Source organism: Phyllobates terribilis, unplaced genomic scaffold, assembly GCF_046119375.1.
Source record: "Phyllobates terribilis strain yellow unplaced genomic scaffold, ASM4611937v1 Scaffold_1__5_contigs__length_1240528914, whole genome shotgun sequence".
In the NCBI taxonomy this organism is placed as follows: domain Eukaryota; kingdom Metazoa; phylum Chordata; class Amphibia; order Anura; family Dendrobatidae; genus Phyllobates; species Phyllobates terribilis.
The window spans coordinates 624,783,447-624,809,529 of record NW_027362761.1 but is presented as its reverse complement, the minus strand read 5'-3'; the positions used below and the strand labels follow the sequence as shown (position 1 = coordinate 624,809,529).

The 26,083-nt window shown below is 47.3% G+C and overlaps 1 protein-coding gene across 1 annotated transcript; it reads right to left on the bottom strand.

Moving 5' to 3' along the window:
* LOC141154420 (uncharacterized) lies at nt 1–26,083 on the bottom strand. Its single transcript, XM_073640372.1, has 8 exons — nt 25,013–26,083; nt 6,979–7,228; nt 6,278–6,577; nt 6,022–6,027; nt 5,677–5,946; nt 4,290–4,315; nt 4,071–4,208; nt 1–42 (listed from the first exon to the last, which is right to left on the bottom strand). The coding sequence occupies exons 1-8, from the start codon at nt 26,081–26,083 to the stop codon at nt 1–3; spliced, it is 2,103 nt and encodes a 700-aa protein (XP_073496473.1).

The window sequence follows — 26,083 nt, the reverse complement described above, 5'->3', positions numbered from 1 at the left end:
TCAAAGGATCAAATGTGGCCAGTAGACGACCAGCTGTGGCACCTATGAGAAAGAGAATCCCAGCAGTGGACGAATGACTGTTATCAGTCCAGATATTGTCCTTTTTTGTCTGATTGACCGTCTTAAGTTACCAATTCACATTAGAAAGTTGTTGGTCGAACCTGCCAATTTTGGTACAAGGAAGTATTAAATCTTTCTTCATGGCAGATGCTGAAGGAATGAAGGAAAAGGCATTTTGGATTTTAACATGTCTGAACCTTTGTTGAGCAGGAGATGAGCTGCGGCCCGAAGTGTCTGTCCTTAATTATTTCTCTTTCTTTATACAAAAACATACAAGCTCGCTGAGCTGAGTAGAGTAGACATGTGTCTGGGGGAATTGGGGTATAGAAGTGTAGTTGGGGAGAATATCTGTTGTGCAGCAGTTATCAGTGTTCCCTCCTTAATATCACTCTCTGCTCTGCTAAGAAGTCTCTACATCTGTGGTGACCACCTCCGAGCCTTCCCCTGTGCTGCTCCTCCTCCTATTTGTCCTCATCTGTGGTGACCACCTCCGGGCCTTCTCCTGTGCTCCTCCTCCTCTTTGTCCTCATGTGTGGTGACCACCTCCGGGCCTTCTCCTGTGCTGCTCCTCCTCTTTGTCCTCATTTGTGGTGACCACCTCTGGGCCTTCTCCTGTGCTGCTCCTCCACTTTGTACTCATTTGTGGTGACCACCTCTGAGCCATCGCCTGTGCTGCTCCTCCTCCTCTTTGTCCTCATCTGTGGTGACCACCTATGAGCCTTCTCCTGTGCTGCTCCTCCTCTTTGTCCTCATTTGTGGTGACCACCTCTGGGCCTTCTCCTGTGCTGCTCCTCCACTTTGTACTCATTTGTGGTGACCACCTCTGAGCCATCGCCTGTGCTTCTCCTCCTCCTGTGTGTCCTCATCTGTGGTGACCACCTATGAGCCTTCTCCTGTGCCGCTCCTCCTCTTTGTCCTCATCTGTGGTGACCACCTCCGGGCCTTCTTCTGTGCTGCTCCTCCTCTTTGTCCTCATCTGCGGTGACCACCTCTGGGCCTTCTGCTGTGCTGCTCCTCCTCTTTGTCCTCATCTGTGGTGACCACCTCCGGGCCTTCAGCGGTACTGCTTCTCCTCTTTGTCCTCATCTGTAGTGACCACCTCCGGGCCTTCAGCGGTACTGCTTCTCCTCTTTGTCCTCATCTGTAGTGACCACCTCCAAGCGTTCTTTTCTTTCCTCATGTTTATTCCATAACATTGTATCTAGTGATGAGCGTAAGTGCTTTTTACTTGAGTTTGCCTAGAGTGCTCGGGAATGCACAGAGTATTGCGGGTGCGTGAGTGACATGTTCGAGTCCCCGCGGCTGCATGTTTCCAGCTGTTAGCCACAAAACATAAAGGGATGGCCCGTGTTTGTCAGGCAATCCCCTTATGTTTTGTGGATCTATAACAGCTGGAAACATGCAGCCACGAGGACTCTGTGAACATGAACATGTCACTCACGCACCTGCGATACTCTGTGCACTTGCGCTCATTGTATCTGATGGTAATCATCAGTGTATTCTGGGTCTTGTTGTACAGCGCTGGGGACTATGTGGGTGCTATATAAGTATCGTTATCACTATATAACACTGATCTCCTCATTATCGTATTATACAGAAGCTGGTGAAAATCACAAAGCAAGAATTCTGGATTGGACCAATGAGTCGTGGCACTGAACACCAAGGAGAATGGACGGGAATGTGGGCCGATGGGAGCATCGAGTAAGTGAAACGTCTGTACAATGTAGAGTCAAGACTCCTCAGTAATGACCTCATGGTCCTAATGATAGCAGCCGCCCTCCTCCATGTGTGACTGCTGTATTATAGTCCCAGTGGTGTATACTGGTGTACAGTGGATATACGGTACCTGTGTTATCTACAGAGGACACTACTGGCCCCTCCATAGAACATTATGTCATGGCTCCTGGCCCCTCAGTAATGACCACATGGTCCTAATGATAGTAGCCGCCCTCCACCATGTGTGACTGCTGTATGATAGTCCCAGTGGTGTATACTGGTGTACAGTGGATATACTGGACCGGTGTTATCTACAGGGGACACTACTGGCCCCTCCATAGAACATTTTGTCATGGCTCCTGGCCCCTCAGTAATGACCACATGGTCCTAATGATAGTAGCCGCCCTCCACCATGTGTGACTGCTGTATGATAGTCCCAGTGGTGTATACTGGTGTACAGTGGATATTTTGGACCTGTGTTATCTATAGAGGATAGTGATGAGCGAACCCGTGACTGTTCGGGTTCGACTAATTGAGCTAAACGCTTAACAGTTTTTTTAAAAGTTCGGGTTTGGGTACCTGAACAGTACCCCGAACCACGAACCCGAACACGGACCCCATTCATGTGAATGGGGGAGCCGAATATTTCTGGTTTCCTGCTCTGCCACTTGCTTGACAGCGCAGGAAACTCAGGCTCCGAACATGGGTAATTGCATTGCCGGGGTCAGAGCGCTGTGGCATCATGCTGATCCCACAGCTGTGACAGTGACACGGCGGTAGAAAGCTTACCGCGGGTCATAGGCGCTGGCTGTTACGGATCCGGGTGGTGGAACCTCTGTGCTGCGGTGCAAGGAGGGACCAGAGGGGCATAACTAGGTATCAACTCGGCCTGACCAAGGTCGTAAGGCGGCTCAATTGACTCCGTGAACCAGGGAAGGACCAAGCAGGGGGACCAGGTGCTAGTCTGGGACCGACCTTGTATGAGAGCAGGTGACTCCCATGGGTCAGATGGCAGGAACTGACCGGTACAGCGGATGAGCACGGCAGGAAGGCTGACGGGTGGTCCAGGTAGATAAGCAGGCTGGTTCGGCAGATAGCCAGATCGGTGCTCCGGGAATGCAGGCTGGCGGGCACAACAGGTAACAGGCAGGTGCTCCAAGTAAGCAGGCTGGTGAGCACGGCAGGTAACTGGCAGGCAGACTGGCGGCAGGACTGACAGGCAGCGGACCTGAGGGCTGAAGCAAGTGTTAGCACACGGAACAACAACCATTGGACAGGTACCTCCATATTGGAGGAGGTGTCTAATATAGGGGCAGTCCTCCGGCCATTGGCCGGGGACTGTATTGGACGGCACGCACGGCCCCTTTAAGAGGGAGGGAGCGCGCGCCCTAAGCACAGAGCCCGGGTAACTGCGCACAGTGCGCGCCACAGCAGCAGGGGAGCGGGAGGACGCCGGACCTGGAGCGCGGCGGTGAGGGAGACGGCGTCTCTGCCCAGCAGGAGGCAGAGACGCCGATGCTACACTGGCTGATGGTACTACTACCACCATCAGCCGGAGCCTACTGCCATAGAAAACAGTGGGCACAGGCACCGCTGGATGGGAGAAGTAGACTGCGAGGAGTGTAACACATCACCATACCTTTTCTTACCAGTGTCCTGGGGCTGCATTAACCAAACATTGACCGCGGCCTGAGGAGCCACCTTTAATAAAGATACTGTAAACCAATGTTGGGTTATGTGGGTTGGCCACAGCTTTTTTATTTAACCAAAAAACCACCGTACATACATTGCCAAAAAACCTTCATCGTCCATGCTCATTTTCTGTTTTTTTAACCAACAATAAAATACCAAAGGCCAACCGCTGGTTTACAGCGGGCCTTGTGAATAAAACTTATCGAGCATGGACGAGAACCGCCACTGCGGAAGGCAATGTATACCTACATTGAATTCCGACCGACCCCACACGAAAATAATAACGCCCTTTCCAATCCATCCTGTAGTCCTGACAAAAAAATATCCATACCTATCTCATTAAGATGAACCCCATCGCTCCTAAGTAAATCCTTGTTGTCCTATTCTAACTCCCTATGTCTCACTGCCACCCCGCCCAAAGCCTGAACGTGTTTTGAAATCCTAACATTCAACTATCGTATTGCTCGCTCGACCCCAGCTACGCTCCTTGCCTCTCGCCAATTGCCTCTAGGTACAATTTCTGACCATACTATCGTTGCAATTGAAAAGAATTCTTTAAATCTGTCAAAATCCTGCTTCATCAAGGACAACAAATGTCCTACCTTCACCTTGCACAGGTCATTACCCCTTGTGTGAATCATCAAAATGACCTTGCCTCCAAACTGTCGGCTGCATTGTACCACCATAGGCTGCACCTGCGTCCATCGAAGACCTCTGACCCCCTTCCAAAAGATCGAAACCTGTGAAGATCCCAAATTAAGACCCAATGGACGTATACCTGCTCTTTTTTCTGCCCAAAAAATGAAAGAATGTCCTATTACAAAAACCGTTTGTTTCGGCACGAAACCTGAAACAGAAAGAGACAAAAACAACTAAACCATAGAGTCAAAATGCTATAGCCAACTATAAAAACACTTGATGTTTACCATAAACATAAAATCTATATCACTAAATCGGGACGGATGTATCTTCTAAAACAATCGGATTTCCATCTGCCCAGTGCTTTGACATCCCTTGATGACATACCGCACGCTTCTGCTGTCGTCGCTGCGCCTATACGAAAAGAGTGTGTCCCAAATTCCGAGGGATCTAATCCTAGTTCACCAATGGCCTTTTTAAAAACTGCTGAAAATTGGTAACGAGTCATATGTGTGTTATCCCTGTGTAACAAGAAAAAACTACCTTCACCTCTGATCGCTATATACTCCTTTATCAATTTTACTGGGCAGAACTCAGTCTGTAACTCATTAACAGATAACCAAGTGCCCCGTCCAAACACATCCGTCTTAGATCTTCTAATACATATTTTTAATATTCTCCCACAAATCACCACATCTTGTCGATTTCTTTGAATGTGGAACTAACTCTCCAATCCTTAATGCTCCGAAAAATGCCAATGAGAAAGCTTCTCTAAATAGCGATACCTCCTCCATGTCCCTACAAATCACAACCATAACACGCATCAATTTAACCAATAATTGATAAGATATGGGGCGGCGCTTGTCAAAAACCACTGTTTCCTTGCGCCATCCTTTTACTATTTGTCGCACTGCGAAAAATGTTGTCACATCCCTTTTATCATGCAATTTTAGAAAGAAAGCTATGCCAGATAGACACTTTGTCACCTTGCTTGCCGAAGCACCCGCCTGGCTTAAAACTCTTAAATAATCCAAAGTTACCGATAACAAATACATGGGCTCATCCGGGGCTTTGCCGTCTGAACATACTAACCAATCCATCCACGCTCTTTCGTGTCCTCGCCACGTATCAGCCGATACCGAATTCCTGACTAAATCGCCAAGTTCCCCTCTACTATGCTCCACAAGAAATGAGGGCAATGACAACCCACCGGATCCGCTGATGGATGAAGTTCCCGAAAAACCTGCACTTGAGAACGAGATAGAGTATCAGCCACAACATTTTGTGATCCCGGAACATGTTTGGCCCTAAACCAAATATTTTGTTGCAGACACCTGAGCACTAAGTGTCTTATCAAAGCTAAGACCGGTGGCGATGACGACGTTTGTGAATTAATGGCCGATACGACCGCCATGTTATCTGTCCAGCAACAAATCCTTTTACTACTAAACTGCCTACCCCAAACTTCCAAAGCCACCACTATTGGGAATAACTCTAATAGTGCAATATTCTTGATCAGAGCCAAATCACGCCAATGCTGAGGCCATTGCTCCCTACACCATTGATTACCAAAAATCGCTGCAAATCCATCCCCTCCCGCTGCATCCGTGAATAAGCCCATATCACCACTAGAGACCTCTTCCTCTTGAAATAACGTTCTGCTGTTAAATGTGAGCAAAAATTCTTTCCAGACCAATAAATCATCCTTCATATTCCGAGTCACCCTAATAAACTGTAATGTCTCAACTTTCTCCATGGGCAACCACAAAAGAAACTGCTCTGTGTCGATCTCTATCCCTAAAAACGTCAAACTCCTCACTGGGCCCTCTGTCTTTTCCCCTGACAAAGGGACACCCAATGTCTTCATCAACTTACGAAAAGTAAGTAACAAGTACTGACAAATCTGGGAATCACCTGGGCCTACGAATAAAAAATCATCAAGGTAATGCGTCGAGGAACATAACCCAGTCTCCCACTTCAGCAACCATTCTAAAAAACAACTAAAAATTTTCAAAATAAAAACAAAATATAGAGCATCCCATCGGTAGGCACATATCTACAAAAGACTCTCCATGCAAATGTCAACCCAGTAAGTGTATACAATCCACATGTATTGGCAAGAGCCTAAAGGCTGCTTCAATGTCTGACTTTGCTAATAAAGCGTCTTTACCTGCTTGTTTGACCGAGAATATTGCCCTATCAAAAGATGTATATTTCACCCTTGCTTCCTCTTTCGATATACCGTCGTTGACGGATAACCCTTGTGGAAATGACAAATGATGAATGAGGCGGTACTTGCCAGGCTCCTTCTTTGGTACTAAACCCAGAGGAGACACTCTCAGGTTTTCAATTGGAGGAACCGAAAATGGTCCGGCCATTCTGCCAAGCTCCACCTCCTTCATCAGTTTCTCCTTCACTATATCCTTTTTATCTTCAATTGATTTTAAGTTTGAACTGAACAGAGACACTGCTGAAAATTGAAAAGGTATCCTAAAACCCTCACAAAACCCCTCCTGTAGGACCTTTGCTTCCTCCCTCTTGTGATACCGATCTAGCCAATACAGTAGAGCTTCCTTTTTCAATGGTGTTCTCATTTGCACCGACAGAACCCACTCTGGTATTGTTTTTGTCTCCGGAAACACAGCAATGCGGTATGTGCTCCCCCACATATTGTGCGTTCATGCTTAAATTTGCATGTGGCATAAAATCGGCAGTGTCCCTCATTGTATAACCAACATATCCCACTAGGCTTTGGTGTAGCTGACACGTGGGACTGACTGGTGGAAGATGAGCTAACGAGAAAGGACCGCTGTTGTGGTCTCTGGGCCAAAATTAATTGAATCCATACATCCGTTGTTTTTGTGGCCCAACCAACCCCTGGACATAGTGCCATGCGTCGGCGGAACTCCTCATCGTATTTCCACCAGGCCGATCCCTCGTGTAATTTATGAGCACTAAATATGGTATCCATGTAAACCAGCAATTCAGGACCTTTTTCCGTCTGTAACCGACAGGTCTCATAAGCCAAGACCAGAAAAGCCTGTAACCAATTCCCTAATGTCTTGGCCACTTTAACCTTTTTGTCATTCCTTTCAAAAGAACGTTCTTTATCAATAGTCACCTGATCAGCAGAAGCAAGAGACCAAATATCAATATATTCACTGCGCCTGATTTTCTCCCTTGTTTCCCCAACCAGGTGAGTACCCAAAGGTGCTACTCTGCAATACACGGAGTCCCTAAAAATCAAACCCTGTGTTATAGAATCCACCCCAGGCTGAGGAGAACACTCCCCACCCGGTGTTAATGGTGGGATACACTGCCCACTTTCCTGTTCCAGACTTGTTAACACATTTTTTAATACCGCAACTAAATCTTTATTTGTATTCTGTGTTTGAAGTGGTGTGGACCATGCCCATAGCACGGGACAATCACCCTCCATACGACTCCCGATCTGTGTCCTTGATGTTGCACCGGCCGGCTTCCTGAGTTGTATATCCAGCTCTGTTCTCTGTGTGGAAACTCCCGTCGCCGGCCGTGCAGATGCTCCATCTCCCCGTGCCGCGAAACGATCATCCCTGCGTCTGCAAGGAACCGTGTGCCGCCTATGCCGTTCTTTTTCAGGTGAAGAGACCAAACTGCCAGACCGTGAGGATGAGCGGCTATCGACCGGCGAAATTATTTTCCCTTCATGTCGTCTTCTACCATAACTGCGATGTTCCCTTATCACACTCCGTCTCTGTGCCTTCCTTTCCGTAATTCTGCCGGACCCTGCAAAAGAATGATCCGAAGACGAAACTGCTTCCGAAATATCTCCGTTCATGCGATGAGAGCGGCAACTTCCGCGATCATCCCTCCCTGATATAATATTCACATTTTTATAACATTCAGCTCCACATCTATATGTGGACCGAGCTCGATTTGGTGTGTAATCAGAAACACAACCCCTGCCTTGACTATTGATCAAATTGCTCCTATTTGTGGAAGGCACCCTTCTACCCATTGATTTTTCTCTTCCTGACATCTGTTCTGTGTCCATTTGCTTATTACTTTCCATCTGCATAACTCCTGAAGGGGTTAACATTGCATTGCCGGCTGTCACATCCCCCCTCCAGTTCTCTAGGCAGCTTGCTCCTCCCCTTGTCTCCTCTCTCTGGCTGCTACCAGCTCCCCCCTTATCTATATCATTAAATGGCTCCCTGTGTTGTAGCAGAAAAACATTGTCCTGCTCACCGCAATTCTCCAGCTCAGCTGCATTCCTCTCCTGTCCAGTCCTGGTAGATGAACGTCCTTTTCTTTGAACTGAGCTACTTCCGCTGATGTCATCCATGCGAGCCCGACGTCTTCCTGTACATGGACCTGGACTTGGGCTAAGACGTGTTGGAGGCCTTACACGCCATTTGGGACGAGTCTGCTGTAATCTGGTGTCCTGTTTTTCACCCACGTCCTCCGGGTGGTGAGGGGGGTTAGCTATGAATGCCTGCAACCAGCCGACTACTTCCTGGGCAATCTTCTCCCTTAAAAGCTCTTCCAAGCCTGACATCTTCTTTCTTCTTCTCAGGTAAGACGCTGTGTGACTGATCTTTGCCGCCTCTCCCTCATGTGTATAACCATTTGAATACCACGCCCCCAAATTGTGCAGCCCCAGCTATTTGCCTCACTTTTTAATTAACCCTCAAGGGACCCACCACCAACTCCCTCACAGTCCTAGGCCCTTTCCTTATTTTATTCAGGGCCTTATAGTCTCTCATCCACCAGCATCTGTGCTCTGCTGAAAGTAAAAAAATTTTTTTAAATTAATAAAAAAAGTTCAAATAAAAATAAAACACATTATACTCACCTACACCTTGTCCCCGATGTTCTCCGCCCCTGCAAAAAATAAAAAAACACCATATACTCACCTTACAGCTAATCCCCGAAGCCCATGATCACCTGTAATAAAAGTAAAATAATAAACCAACCTCATCATCACCTTTCCGACGCAGTCCAAATAGCGAGGGTCCCACGAAGATCCCATGAACAGAACGACAACATTGAAAAATCATTGTGGGACCCTCAATATTTGGACTGTGGCGGACAGGTGAGGATGATTTATTATTTTATTTTTATTACAGGAGATATTGGCTTCAGCTGGAATGGGCGTGACGGTAAGTATGGTTTAATTAAGAATATTAAAGGTGTCTGTGTTTATTTCAAATAAAGTATTTTATTCACGGTGTGGGTGTCTTTATGTTACATTTGCCTTACACTATGGGGTTAGTAATGGGGGTGTCTTATAGACGCCTCTCCATTACTAACCTGGACTTGATGTCAGCTGGCATTATAAGCTGACATCAACCCCAGCCCTATTACCCCACTGCCACCGCTACAGGGCAGTGGGAAGAGCGAGGCTAAGTGCCAGAATTGGTGCATCCTATGGATGCGCCATTTCTGGGGCAGCTGAGGGCTGCTGTTTCTAGCCTGGGAGGGGGCCAATATTCATGGCCCCTTCCTAGGCTATTAATATCAGCCCCCAGCTGTCTGCATAACCTTATATATAAATAATTAGAAATATGGATAGATAGATAAATAGTTTAATAGACATATGGATAGATATATAGATAGATAATGGATACATGGATAGATAGATATATGGATAGATAAAAAGATTTATAGATAAATAGTTAGATATATGGATATATACAGTAGATAAATAGATTCATAGATAGATAATAGATATATGGATATATAGCTATATGGATAGATAATATATATATATGGATAGATATGTGGATAGTTAGATAAATAGATAATAGAATAAACACAATTCATGGAAAGAGTAGTATGTACATCACAATGCAAATATATATTTAAATTACCATAATATTATCATTAATACTACCATATAGTGGACTAAATATGCTCCATCGTCAAAGGGAGATATACAAAACGTAGAAAAAGAGACGAAACCAGAGCCTCAGAAATTTTTGAAAATATTTCATTAACAAATTTATTGTAAATAAGCATACAAAAGGGGTAAGTGCAGAGAATATGCGAAGCTTAAAATAACCCTCACCACATGGCAACCCTCAAAGTAGATCCTATATTCCACATAATGAGATCATTAATTTGTAATAACATATAAGCAGTAGGACCATCACTATGGAAAAAAGACACCACATTGTGTATCCATATGTGTCCATACAAAAACAGGCACAACAGTGTTATTTAATACTTGTTCAGGACATAATTTGTGAATGCTATTTCCTAATACCATAAATGGATCAGCTTAATGATTCCTGCTGCCCTTTACTGCCTAAGACTATAGTTCATAACACAGCCACTGTATACATACCAGGGATGTCAGACGGTCACAAGGCAGTGAAACGGTATGTGGGTCTATCAAGTGGGTGCGCACGTGGAGCAGGGAATGCCCCGACGCGCGTTTCGGTCTTCCCTTCGTCAGGGGGCGTGTAGCTAGAACAGGTGTGTCACAATTTATAGGCGCCGCGCGGCACCAAGGACCGGAAGTGACGCATGCGTCACCATGGGGAACAAGACGCCGGCTGGCGTCCGCGTCACATGACATCCGGCGGTGGGGCAAAGTGCCCCGGCGTCGCACGCCAATCAAGACACGGAGGGCCGGCAGGCGCCGAGACCCACATAGCGCGCATCGTGCCTGGTCACAAGTATCCCTATAAGTAGTGACAGTAGACATGGGACTTCATTGGAGATAAAGAAATAAAAAAGTTTAACAGACCCAACCACAGGGATTATCACCATAGCAGTGATTCATAAATCACAGCACACCACATAAGGCCTCCAACCATAAGGTAGTACAATGCCAGGTTAACCGAATGCTTGATTTTACAAAACCATTGGCTACAGATGGCATTAATCTATATGTAAATGGAGGAGAATATACGCGCTGGAATCAACCATCAAAGCGGACACGAGAGATATATCAAAATAACACATTCACGGTCACATAGAATTAACCCTTACTTGTATCTAAGAGAATCCCTGTCTTAATATGTACACAAAGATATGCATATAAGTAGTCAACAACATTTGCCCACAGAATGTAAACACATTTTTTTATATATATATGGATGTACATCATTTATTCACATATCATGTGTGTCATTAAATCAATATTATACATCGAGGCAAATATCCAAGAAAATGTACAGATATAAACAACATAAAATATTGATACATATTTATCTCTTAGCCATGTTTCTTTATAGTATATGTTCCCTCGTGGTCCCGCAGGATATAGTCGCCGCATGGTCAAGAGGGCATATAATAGGGCAAAATTCTCTCCTCGGCATAACTTAGTATATGGCAGTAAAAATATAAGAGATGGCAATGAAAAAGTGAGATTTGTAACCAATTTCCATTCCCAATTTTCCCGTATGAGAAAGATTCTGGCCCGGTCATGGCATATCCTTAAAGCTGATAATATTATATCAAGATTCATTCCGGATAGGCCATCTATCTCTATCAGACGCTCCAGGAATCTACGGCATCATTTGGTGCATTCACATTATGAGGGTCTAACGATCACCACCTTTTTGGATGGGGAGACTAAGAAAAGTGGGTGTGTTCCTTGTGGTCGGTGCGTAGCATGCCCAAATGTTGAAAGATGCGACACGTTCTTTAAATCTGATGGGTCCAAGACCTACAAGATTAATAGATCAATCACCTGCACTACTAAATATATGATATATTTTGCTACTTGTCCGTGCGGACTGGTATACGTAGGTATGACTACCCGTCAGTTTAAGGTCCGTGTTCGCGAACATGTTTTGGGAATTATTGCTGCGGCCGACCAGACGGATGCATCCACTTTGAAGACCATACCCCGCCATTTTAAGACCCACCATAATTGTCATGCCTCTGTGTTTAAAGTAAGGGGTATTGATTGCATTATACCCAACATACGAGGTGGTAAAGTGGGACTTAGACTTGCCCAAATGGAGTCCCGCTGGATCTGAACTCTCAACACCTTGCACCCCAATGGATTAAATGAAAGCATAAGTTTTTCCCCTTTTCTCTAGCCAGCCGCCATGCTTAGAGATTTAAAGATATGAATATATATATTTATATATATGTTTCTATATATTTACACCTAAAATCGGCCCAATATGTTTGAGGCTTTTGTTTTTATTTCTTATTATGTTTGATTGTTTTTACTTACTTGCTTTCTTTGTGTCATTTAGGACTTTTTCTTTTTCCTGGTATCACCTTTCTTGCACTCCACTGGGACCTTCGCCTCTGGTTTCATCAATATTTGTGTTGTCCTGAAGGGACCACGAGGGAACATATACTATAAAGAAACATGGCTAAGAGATAAATATGTATCAATATTTTATGTTGTTTATATCTGTACATTTTCTTGGATATTTGCCTCGATGTATAATATTGATTTAATGACACACATGATATGTGAATAAATGATGTACATCCATATATATATAAAAAAATGTGTTTACATTCTGTGGGCAAATGTTGTTGACTACTTATATGCATATCTTTGTGTACATATTAAGACAGGGATTCTCTTAGATACAAGTAAGGGTTAATTCTATGTGACCGTGAATGTGTTATTTTGATATATCTCTCGTGTCCGCTTTGATGGTTGATTCCAGCGCGTATATTCTCCTCCATTTACATATAGATTAATGCCATGTGTAGCCAATGGTTTTGTAAAATCAAGCATTCAGTTAACCTGGCATTGTACTACCTTATGGTTGGAGGCCTTATGTGGTGTGCTGTGATTTATGAATCACTGCTATGGTGATAATCCCTGTGGTTGGGTCTGTTAAACTTTTTTATTTCTTTATCTCCAATGAAGTCCCATGTCTACTGTCACTACTTATAGGGATACTTGTGACCAGGCACGATGCGCGCTATGTGGGTCTCGGCGCCTGCCGGCCCTCCGTGTCTTGATTGGCGTGCGACGCCGGGGCACTTTGCCCCACCGCCGGATGTCATGTGACGCGGACGCCAGCCGGCGTCTTGTTCCCCATGGTGACGCATGCGTCACTTCCGGTCCTTGGTGCCGCGCGGCGCCTATAAATTGTGACACACCTGTTCTAGCTACACGCCCCCTGACGAAGGGAAGACCGAAACGCGCGTCGGGGCATTCCCTGCTCCACGTGCGCACCCTCTTGATAGACCCACATACCGTTTGACTGCCTTGTGACCGTCTGACATCCCTGGTATGTATACAGTGGCTGTGTTATGAACTATAGTCTTAGGCAGTAAAGGGCAGCAGGAATCATTAAGCTGATCCATTTATGGTATTAGGAAATAGCATTCACAAATTATGTCCTGAACAAGTATTAAATAACACTGTTGTGCCTGTTTTTGTATGGACACATATGGATACACAATGTGGTGTCTTTTTTCCATAGTGATGGTCCTACTGCTTATATGTTATTACAAATTAATGATCTCATTATGTGGAATATAGGATCTACTGTGAGGGTTGCCATGTGGTGAGGGTTATTTTAAGCTTCGCATATTCTCTGCACTTACCCCTTTTGTATGCTTATTTACAATAAATTTGTTAATGAAATATTTTCAAAAAATTCTGAGGCTCTGGTTTCGTCTCTTTTTCTACGTTTTGTATAAATAGATAATAGATAGATATATGAGTAGATAGATAATAGATCGATAGATATATGGATAGCTAGATATATAGAAAATAGATAGACAGGTAATAGATAGATATACAGATAGATAGATATAAATATGTGATATATATAATCTGTGCTTTGCATTTGTACCTTACTGTTCATGTAATTTATTAATAAATGAGTAAATTTCTGAAAAAAAAAAATGGCATTGGGTCCCCCGCAATTTTATTAACCAGCAGAGGGAAAGCAGACAGAAGGGCGGATGTTTTTAGCCTGGAAAGGGGGTAATACCCATGGAGCTTCCCAGGCTACTAATATCAACCTCCAGCTGTATACTTAGCCTTCACTGGCTATTAAAATGGGGGACCCCCAAAAAATGACATGGGGTCTTCCTATTTTAACAGCTAGCAAAGGCTATGCAGACAGCTGGGGGCTAATATTAATAGACTAGGAAGGGGCCATAAATATTAGCCCCCTCCGAGGCTAGAAACAGCAGCCCTCAGCTGCCCCAGAAATGGCGCATCCATAGGTGTATAGTTCAACAAATTGGCAAGCGTGGGAAAATACTCACCGTGCATGCTCTGACCTCATTTGCCGGCAATGAGCGTCAGTGTATTTCCGGCAAATGAACAGAGCGGGCACATTTTACAATGTGGCTGTTCTGTTCATGGGATCTTCGTGGGACCCTCGCTATTGGGACTGCGTCGGAAAGGTAAGGATGAGGTTGATTTATTATTTCATTTTTATTACAGGTGACAATGGCTTCAGCTGGAATGGGTGTGATGGTAACTATGGTTTAATTTAGAATATTAAAGGGTGTCTGTTTTATTTCAATATTTTATTGAAATATTTTATTCTGGGTATGGGTGTTTTTATTTTACATTTTACCATCACTCTGGGGTTAGTAATGGGGGAATCTTATAGACGCCTCTCCATTACTAACCTGGGCTTGATGTCAGCTGGCATTATAAGCTGACATCAATCCCAACCCTATAACCCCACTGCCACCGCTACAGGGCAGTGGGCAGAGTGAGACTAAGTGTCAGAATTTTTTCATCCTATGTATGTGCCATTTCTGGGGCGGCTGAGGGCTCCTATTTCTAGCCTGGGAGGGGGCCAATATTCATGGCACTTAATACTTGGTGGCAAAACCCTTGTTGGCAGCACAGCAGTCAGATGTTTTTTGTAGTTGATGATGAGGGTTGTGCACATGTCAGGAGGAGTTTTGGTCCACTCCTCTTTGCAGATCATCTCTAAAGCATTCAGATTTTGAGGCTATCGCTTGGCAACTCGGAGCTTCAACTCCCTCCATAAGTTTTCTATGGGATTAAGGTCTGGAGACTCCCATTTATGCGGTGAAGTAGTCATGTGCCCTTAGCAGAGAAACACCCCCAAAACATGTTTCCCCCACCATGCTTCACGGTTGGAACGATGTTCTTAGGGTTGTACTCATCCTTCTTTTTCCTCCAAACACGGCGAGTTGAGTTAATGCCAAAGAGCTCAATTTTTGTCTCATTTGACCACAGCACCTTTTCCCAATAACTCAGACTCATCCAGGTGTTCATTGGCAGACTTCAGACAGGTCTGAACATGTGCCTTCTTGAGCAGGGGGACCTTGCGGACACGGCAGGATTTTAAACCTTTGAGGCGTACTGTGTTACCAATGGTTTTCTAGGTGACTGTGGTCCCAGCTGCCTTGAGATCATTAACAAGTTCCCCCTGTGTAGTTTTAGGCTGATCTCTCACCTTCCTCATGATCAAGGATACCCCATGAGGTGAGATTTTGCATGGAGCCCCAGATCGATGTCGATTGACAGTCATTTTGTATTTCTTCCATTTTCTTACTATTGCACCAATAGTTGTCTCCTTCTCACCCAGCGTCTTACTTATGGTTTTGTAGCCCATTCCAGCTTTGTGCAGGTCTATGATCTTATCCCTGACATCCTTAGAAAGCTCTTTGATCTTGCCCATGTTGTAGAGGTTAGAGTCTGACTGATTAATTGAGTCTGTGGACAGGAGTCTTTTATACAGGTGACTAAGTAAGACAGTTGTCTTTAATGCAGGTAACGAGTTGATTAGGAGCGTCTAACTGGTCTGTAGGAGCCAGAACTCATAATGGTTTGTAGGGGATTGTCAGGTCCAGCTTTCCGATCACCCTGACCGGTTTGGGATACATTTTCCCCACACCTCTGACAGGCTATGGGTACCTTCCTCCTATACTCCTGCCAGACAGGGGGACACACTTTCCTGTTACCTTGCCTGGTTGTGGGGCCTACCTTTTTACCTGCCATCATTTTTACCTTGGAAGCCGTGCTCACTAGGGGGGAGCTACACCCGGCCATATCACAGAGATTAAATACTTATTTCTCACTGCAAAATGCAAAAAAATTATCTTATACAATGGGATTTTCTTGATTTTTGGGGGTGATATTCTATCTCTCAATGTTAAAATTAACCCACCCTTAAAATTATAGACTGTTCATGTCTTTCTCAGTGGGCAAAAAGTTACAAAAACTGCAAGGGATCAAATACTTATTTCCTTCACTGTATATTACCATATATCTAACTATTATCTATCTATCTATCTATAAATCTATTTATCTATCCATATATCTTTTATCTACCCATATACAGACGTGATAAAAAGTTTACACACCCCGGCAGAATTGTTCCTTTCTTGGCTTTGTTTCATAGAATATGAATGATAACAAAAAAACTTTTTCTCCACTCATGGTTATTGGTTGGGTGAAGCCATTTATTGTCAAACTACTGTGTTTTCTCTTTTTAAATCTTAACGATAACCCAAAACATCCAAATGACCCTGATCAAAAGTTCCCATACCCCAGTTCTTAATACCGTGTATTGCCCCCTCTAACATCAATGACAGCTTGAAGTCAGATGGTAAAGCAGCCCATTCTTTTTGGCAAAAAGCCTCCAGTTCCTGTAAATTCCTGGGCTGTCCAGCATGAACTGTGTGCTTGAGATCTCCCCAGAGTGGCTCAATGATATTGAGGTCAGGAGACTGAGATGGCCACTTCAGAACCTTCACTTTGTTCTGCTGTAGCCAATGACAGGTCGACTTGGCCTTGTGTTTTGGATCGTTGTCATGTTGGAACGTCCAAGTACGTCCCATGCGCAGCTTCCGGTCTGATGAGGGCAAATTTGCCTCCATTATTTGCTGATAACGTGCTGTATTCGTTTTTCCTTCAGCTTTTACCAGGTTTTCTGTGCCTTTGTAGCTCACACATCACCCAAAACATCAGCGATCCACCTCCGTGCTTTACTGTAGGAATGGTGTTCCTTTCATCATAGGCCTTGTTGACCTCTCTCCAAATGTAACATTTATGGTTGTGGCCAAAAAGTTCAATTTTGGTCTCATCACTCTAAATTACCTTGTTCCAGAAGTTTTGAGGCTTGTCTCTGTGCTGTTTGGCATATTGTAGGCGAGATACTTCGTGACATTTGTGCAGTAATGGCTTTCTTCTGGCGACTCGACCATGTAGCCCATTTTTCTTCAAGTGCCTCCTTATTATGCAATTTGAAGCAGCCACACTTCAGCTGATGTTATTAGTAGGTTTTTCTTTGCATCCCGAACAATTTTCCTGGCAGTTGTGGCCGAACTTTTTGTTGGTCTACCTGACCGTGGTTTGGCTTTTAGAGAGCCCCTGATTTTCCATTTGTTAATCACAGTTTGAACACTGCTAACTGGCATTATCAATTCCTTGGATATCTTTTTGTATCCCTTTCCTGTGTTATACAGTTCAACTACCTTTACCCGTAGATCCATTAACAATTCTTTTGTTTTCCCCATGACTCACAATCCTGAAACGTTAGCGGCTGGATGAAAGATGCAAGATTCTCTCTGGATCCCAGAAACTCACTCAGCTTTTATGCACACACACTAATTGCAAGCAAACAGGTCACAGGTGAGGATGTTACCTTTAGTAGCCATTCAAACCCATTTATGTCAAATTCTGTGCATGTTATCAGGCCAAAATCACTGGGGTATGTGAACTTTTGAGCACAACTGTATCTATCAATATATCCATATATTTATCTATTATCTATGTTAGATAGAGATATGGATAGATAATAGATACATGTGTAGATATATAATAGATATATAGATAGATAATAGTTAGATATATGGATATATAGATACTAGCTATTGAACCCGTTCTACACCCGGGTGGCGAGCCTTTTTATTGGTATATGGTCTCCCATGCAGGTATGTGCTGCCCCCCTCCTGGTATTTCTGCTGCCCCCACCATCCTATCCTGGTATGCATGGCACCCCTCATCCCTATCCTGGTATGCATGGCACCCCTCATCCCTATCCTGGTATGCATGGCACCCCTCACCCCCAATCCTGATATGCATGGCGCCCCTGACCCCCACTCCTGGTATGCATGGCACCCCTCATCCCTATCCTGGTATGAATGGCACCCCTCATCCCTATCCTGGTATGAATGGCACCCCTCACCCCCAATCCTGGTATACATGGCACCCCTCACCCCCACTCCTGGTATGCATGGCACCCCTCACCCTGGTATGCATGGCACCCCTCATCCCCAATCCTGGTATGCATGGCACTCTTCATCCCCAATCCTGGTATGCATTGCACCCCTCATCCCCAATACTGGTATGCGTGGCACCCCTCACCCCCAATACTGGTATACGTGGCACACCCTCATCCCCTATCCTGGTATGTGTGGTACTTCTCATCCCTATCCTGGTATGCATGGTACCCATCCCTCATCAGTATCCTGGTATGTATTTCACCCCTCATCCCCAATCCTGGTATGCATGGCACTCCTCATCCCCAATCCCCGTATGCATGGCACCCCTCATCCCCAATCCCGGTATGCATGGTACCTCTCACCCCCCAATCCCGGTATGCATGGCACTCCTCATCCCCAATCCCCGTATGCATGGCACCCCTCATCCCCAATCCCGGTATGCATGGCACCTCTCACCCCCCAATCCCGGTATGCATGGCACTCCTCATCCCCAATCCCCGTATGCATGGCACCCCTCATCCCCAATTCTGGTATGCATGGCACCCCTCATCCCCAATCCGGGTATGCATGGCACCCCTCACCTCCCAATCCCGGTATGCATGCCACCCCTCACCCCCCAATCCCGGTATGCATGGCTCCCTCATCCCCAATCCTCTTATGCATGGCACCCCTCATCCCCAATCCTGGTATGCATGGCACCCCTCATCCCCAATCCTGGTATGCATGGCACCCCTCATCCCCAATCCTGGTATATATGGTACCCCTCATCCCCAATCCTGGTATGCATGGCTCCATCATCCCCAATCCTGGTATGCATGGTACCCCTCATCCCCAATCCTGGTATGCATGGTACCCCTCATCCCCAATCCTGGTATGCATGGCACCCCTCATCCCCAATCCTGGTATGCATGGTACCCCTCATCCTCAATCCTGGTATGCATGGTACCCCTCATCCTCAATCCTGGTATGCATGGCACCCCTCATCCCCAATCCTGGTGTGCATGGCACCCCTCATCCCCAATCCTGGTATGCATGGCAGCCCTCATCCCCAATCCTGGTATGCATAGCTCCCTTATCCCCAATCCTGGTATGCATGGTACCCCTCATTCCCAATCCTGGTATGCATGGCACCCCTCATCCCCAATCCTGGTATGCATGGCACCCCTCATCCCCAATCCTGGTATGCATGGTACCCCTCATCCCCAATCCTGGTATGCATGGCACCCCCCCTCATCCCCAATCCTGGTATGCATGGTACCCCTCATCCTCAATCCTGGTATGCATGGTACCCCTCATCCTCAATCCTGGTATGCATGGCACCCCTCATCCCCAATCCTGGTGTGCATGGCACCCCTCATCCCCAATCCTGGTATGCATGGCAGCCCTCATCCCCAATCCTGGTATGCATAGCTCCCTTATCCCCAATCCTGGTATGCATGGTACCCCTCATTCCCAATCCTGGTATGCATGGCACCCCTCATCCCCAATCCTGGTATGCATGGCACCCCTCATCCCCAATCCTGGTATGCATGGCACCCCTCATCCCCAATCCTGGTATGCATGGCACCCCTCATCCCCAATCCTGGTATGCATGGCACCCCTCATCCCCAATCCTGGTATGCATGGCACACTTCATCCCCAATCCTGGTATGCATGGCACCCCTCATCCCCAATCCTGGTATGCATGGCTCCCTCATCCCCAATCCTGGTATGCATAGCACCCCTCATCCCCAATCCTGGTATGCATGGCATCCCTCATCCCCAATCCTGGTATGCATGGCATCCCTCATCCCCAATCCTGGTATGCATGGCACTCCTCATCCCTATCCTGGTATGCATGGACCCCTCATCCCCAATCCTGGTATGCATGGTACCCCTCATCCTGGTATGCATGGCACCCATCATCCCTATTCTGGTATGTATGGCCTCCTTATCCCAGAAACCTGGTATGCATGGCACCCAATCCCTCATCCTAGTATGAATGGCACCCCTCATCCTTATCCTGGTATGCATGGTACCCCTCATCCCTATTCTGGTATGCATGGTACCCTTCATCCTGGTATGCATGGCACCCCATCCCTCATCCTGGTAGGCATGGTGCCCCGCATTCCCATCCTGGTATGTATGGTACCCCTAATCCCTATTCTGGTATGCATGGCACCCCTCACCCCCAATCCTGGTATGTATGGTCCCCTCACCCCCCAATCCTGGTATGCGTGGTCACCTCACCCCCCAATCCTGGTATGTGTGGTACCCCTCATCACCAATCCTGGTATGCATGGCTCCCTCATCCCCAATCCTGGTATGAATGGCACCCCTCATCCCCAATCCTGGTATGAATGGCACCCCTCATCCCCAATCCTGGTATGCATGGCACCCCTCATCGCCAATCCTGGTATGCATGGCACCCCTCATCGCCAATCCTGGTATGCATGGCACCCCTCATCGCCAATCCTGGTATGCATGGCACCCCTCATCCCCAATCCTGGTATGCATGGCACCCCTCATCCCCAATCCTGGTATGCATGGCTCCCTCATCCCCAATCCTGGTATGCATGGCTCCCTCATCCCCAATCCTGGTATGCATGGTACCCCTCATGCCCAATCCTGGTATGCATGGCACCCCTCATCCCCAATCCTGGTATGCATAGCACCCCTCATCCCCAATCCTGGTATGCATGGCTCCCTCATCCCCAATCCTGGTATGTATGTATGGCTCCCTCACCCCCATCCTGGTATGCATGGCACTCCTAATCCCTATCCTGGTATGCATGGCACTCCTCATCCCTATCCTGGTATGCATGGACCCCTCATCCCCAATCCTGGTATGCATGGTACCCCTCATCCTGGTATGCATGGCACCCATCATCCCTATTATGGTATGTATGGCCTCCTTATCCCAGAAACCTGGTATGCATGGCACCCAATCCCTCATCCTAGTATGAATGGCACCCCTCATCCTTATCCTGGTATGCATGGTACCCCTCATCCCTATTCTGGTATGCATGGTACCCTTCATCCTGGTATGCATGGCACCCCATCCCTCATCCTGGTAGGCATGGTGCCCCGCATTCCCATCCTGGTATGTATGGTACCCCTAATCCCTATTCTGGTATGCATGGCACCCCTCACCCACAATCCTGGTATGTATGGTCCCCTCACCCCCCAATCCTGGTATGTGTGGTACCCCTCATCACCAATCCTGGTATGCATGGCTCCCTCATCCCCAATCCTGGTATAAATGGCACCCCTCATCCCCAATCCTGGTATGCATGGCACCCCTCATCCCCAATCCTGGTATGCATGGCACCCCTCATCGCCAATCCTGGTATGCATGGCACCCCTCATCCCCAATCCTGGTATGCATGGCACCCCTCATCCCCAATCCTGGTATGCATGGCACCCCTCATCCCCAATCCTGGTATGCATGGCACCCCTCATCCCCAATCCTGGTATGCATGGCTCCCTCATCCCCAATCCTGGTATGCATGGCTCCCTCATCCCCAATCCTGGTATGTATGTATGGCTCCCTCACCCCCATCCTGGTATGCATGGCACTCCTCATCCCAATCATGGTATGCATGGACCCCTCATCCCCAATCCTGGTATGCATGGCACCCATCATCCCTATTCTGGTATGTATGGCCTCCTCATCCCAGAAACCTGGTATGCATGGCACCCAATCCCTCATCCTAGTATGTATGGCACCCATCATCCTTATCCTGGTATGCATGGTACCCTTCATCCTGATATGCATGGCACCCCATCCCTCATCCTGGTAGACATGGAGCCCCGCATTCCCATTCTGGTTTATATGGTACCCCTCATCCCTATTCTGGTGTGCATGGCACCCCCCCCCCAATCCTGGTATGTATGGTCCCCTCACCCCCCAATCCTGGTATGCATGATCCCCTCACCCCCCAATCCTGGTACCCCTCATACCCCAATCCTGGTATGTGTGGCCCCCTCATCCCACAATCCTGGTATGTGTGGCCCCCTCACCCCCCAATCCTGGTATGTGTGGCCCCCTCACCCCCCAATCCTGGTATGTGTGGCCCCCTCACCCCCCAATCCTGGTATGTATGGCACCCCTCATCCCTTTCACGCTGCACACATACAAAAATAAACAGTTATACTCGCCTTTCTTCCATGTGCTCCAGCGCTGCTCTTTCCTGTTCTGCCGGAGGCCGGGGGAGGAGTGCGGCGCCGGAGTACGCTCGTGCCCATACCGCGCTGGCCGGCGCCATTTTGCTGAAGACACACTGCAAATGTGTCTTCAGTAAAATGGCGCCGGATAGCGCTATGCGCATGCGCCGATCCGACGCCTCACTCCTGCCCTGGTCTCCGGCGAAGAGAGTCGCCTCGGCAATGCTCTTCACGGTCAAGTAAGTATGTAAGTATGGCGCCGGAGATCGCGGTATGCGTTCAGTGTCTACAGATACCGCGATCTCCGGTGCCATACACCTCCTCTTACCTGTAACAGCTCCATGCGTTCTTCTGTCTGGAGCCAGACTGCGCGTCAAGCATGCGCAGTCTATCGAGGCTTCAGACAGAGACACGCATCCCCGGTTATATTATAGATATTAATAGATAATAGATAGATAAATAGATAGATAATAGTTAGATATATGGTGTCAGGAACGGCACCGGCAGGATCACACAGTATCCCACCGCTGCCACCAATTTGTCAGGGAAACTTGCCGGCCGGTAGGTGCAGCTCTCTGGTGCCCCCTTGCCTCTCAGGTCAGTCAAGGTACTGCACCTAGAGTAAGTAGTGCCAGGAAGCTGCTACCAGCGGGGGAAAACACGGTGGTGTGTTGTCCCTTACACGTCACCAATCCGTGATGCCACAATACAGGCACAACTCTCTGGTGCCCCCTCACCTCTCAGGTCAGTCAAGGTACTGCACCTAGAGTGAGTGGTCGCCGGAGAGGCCGTCCTGTAGCCCACTGGGTATTTGAGGCCCTCTGCAGTGAGGGCAGTATATATATATTTCCCTGGCCGCGCCAGTAATATATATCCACACCTCCGACCGTCACTGCCAGCCTTCCTCAAATCCCCCAGATGGTATGCTGCCACCAGTTCTGGTTTGATACTGCCCGGTATTAATGGACTTGTATCGGGTCAGGAACCAACCCGGTAGCGTTTATGGCTTCGGGGAGGAGAACGATTACAGAACAAAAGAAACAGAACTATTAAATTTTATATTTAATCCAAAAGGGAGGCAGTGTTTAGGAAAAATATATACATAAGGATGTTACAAAGGGGACATTAAAATACATAAACAGTTACATAAAATAAACAGGGTAAAGAGTGAAAATTACTTACACTACACGATCGCAGAGACGATTCAATATAGTGGGAGGGGGGGTTCTCCAGATTGCTGTTATTGAACAGGACCCTTTGCGTATAATTCGTATTCCCCCCAGCAATGAGTGCCCCTGTCTTCTCCATAGACTCTTTTATGCCTAAGGGAGATCTGGCCACACGCCCCTTGTGGTGACATCATGTGGGCCGGTCTCCAGCCTGTACATTTTTATTAGAAAATGCTAGCTTCTGCGATAACTCATCGTTCGTTGATCGCAGAAGCTTGCAAACTCTGCCATATTTTCCCTCATGATTTTATCTTTCTTTTGATATCACGCATCCCACAGCTGCAGTCTACTATTTGGGTGTTTTTGCGCTGCAGCTGCTCCCTGATTGTGGTTACAGCCGTGGAAAAATACCTGCATATTCTGGGGCTGATTTGGTCACTACCCATTTGGGTCTCGTTATTGTCGGACCTATGGAACTCATATTATTTCATAACTAATATCGGAGTCAGTGAGTCTGCAAATTCCCCTTTGAAGCTCGGGGAAGACCCTTCACAGTTACACACAAATTAGGGAAGCCTGCATTTTAAGTACCTCCTGCGTCTTTCAGGGACAAGAGGCCTACTTCCTAACGAAGTTTTCACACTTCTTCCCTGGCCGTGTGTGAATAACTATTTATCAGTCGTGCGTTAATTGGGGCTTTGTGCTGGTAGAAGGAGTGGGTGAAGGAGGGAGTGAACATGTGTGTCACGCAGATGGAAGGACATTTTCCTGATATTAATATTTTCTAATATTCCTGACATCTCCCCCTCTTTGAGGTGGCATAAGGGGTGATTTACAGATCGCCCCTTGAGCCCACCTCCTGGCCCACCCTTCCTGCTGATCTGACAAGCCGCAGATCCACTTGCCCACCAACCTGAGGGTCCAGCTTTCCGATCACCCTGACTGGTTTGGGATACATTTTCCCCACACCTCTGACAGGCTATGGGTACCTTCCTCCCACACTCCTGACAGACAGGAGAACACACTTTCCTGTTACCTCGCCTGGTTATGCGGCCTACCTTTTTACCTGTCATTTTCTTTACCTTGAGAGCTGTGCTCTCTAAGGGGGAGCTATGACCGGCCATGTCACAGTCCGTCGTGACACTGGTCGTCGGCACGGGACCACTTTCCCTATGATCCCCGTGTTTCTCCCCATCCTTCCACATCACCTCTGGAGCCGTGCTAGTCATGGGGCAGCTACCACCGACCATGTCACCATCTGGTGTGACACTGGTCACCTGCACGGGACGACCTGCTTCCTGGTGTCCGTGCCTGCTCCCCTTGCTCCTAGCACTTATACTGGCTCGCTTTATGGGATCCTCAGCAGCATCACCCCGCGGGGTGAGGTGGCTGAGTTCCCCTTTATCACAACACACACTTTTATTAGACATCACATTGACATTACTGACAGTGGCATTACATGACATATCAGAACTGGGAGGGTTGTCAGGAATGTATCGGGCAACCAACCGTCCCAGATCAGTTCCCAATAGCACATTAGTGGGGAGATTCTCCGACACCCCCACTTCCCTTAACCCCCTCCCCGCACCCCAGTCCAGGAAAACTCGGGCCATCGGTATGGGACGGCGGACACCCCCAAACCCGGTGACAGTAAGGGTCTTCCCAGGAATGAGTTCCTCTGGTAACACAAACTCAGGGCGGATCAGGGTGCTTTCTGCGCCAGTGTCCTTAAGGCCGACAGTGACTGTGTTTCCCATGGTAACAGGTTGTAAGTTCTCCCGGGCCCGGCCAACCGCCCCACCCACAAAAAGAATGGCTGCAGTAGGTCCTGGGGCCTCAGGTGTGGGGTTCATCTTCTGCCTCTCCGGGCAGACAAGGCTGATGTGACCCGTTTGGTCACAAGTATAGCACTTACGGGAGTTAAATGCAGTCCAGGTGCTGGAAGATGGGGCAGGCCCTGCTGAGGGACGGCTGGATGGAACACTGGGGGTGGTCGTCGGCTTACCCCCTTTCCAGCTGGCGGCGGCTGACTTCCGCACCTCTGGTGTGCGGTTGGCCTCATAGGTATCCGCAATCTGGGCTGCTATGGCGGCTTCTTTCGGCTCCCGGTCAAGCACAAACTGCTTCACTTCCACTGGGCAAAGATGAAAAAACTGGTCCTTCACCATCAGATCCTTCAGGTCCTTGAAGGTGGTGACTGACAGTCCTTGGATCCACTGCTCAAAGTTGGTTCTGAGCCCGTCTACCACATCGCTGTAGGTGTTATGTGGTCCACGTTGGAGGGCTCTGAACTTTTTCCAGTAAACCTCCGGAGTCAGCTGGTACTTTTTTATCAGGGCCTGCTTGACGGCCTCATAGTCTCCATCTTGTTCTCGAGGGAGGGAAGCGAACACTTCCAAGGCTTTTCCTCGGAGCCCTGGAGTTAAATATCTTGCCCACTGGTCGGTGGGCAGCTGATACTGCCTGCAGGCCTTTTCAAAGCCTCGCAGAAATGTGTCCAAGTCCCCATCCTTTTCCAT

What these genes read in the sequence shown, in the direction of transcription:
- LOC141154420 (XM_073640372.1), bottom strand. Translation starts at nt 26,083, where the DNA reads ATGGAAAAGGATGGGGACTTGGACACATTTCTGCGAGGCTTTGAAAAG. An exon ending in TGGATTTGCAGCGATTTTTG is followed by an intron (nt 4,316 to 5,676) that starts GTAATCAATGGT and finishes TTTCTGTTTCAG; the next exon opens with GTTTCGTGCCGAAACAAACG. An exon ending in ATGACCTGTGCAAGGTGAAG is followed by an intron (nt 43 to 4,070) that starts GTAGGACATTTG and finishes TCTTTCTCATAG; the next exon opens with GTGCCACAGCTGGTCGTCTA.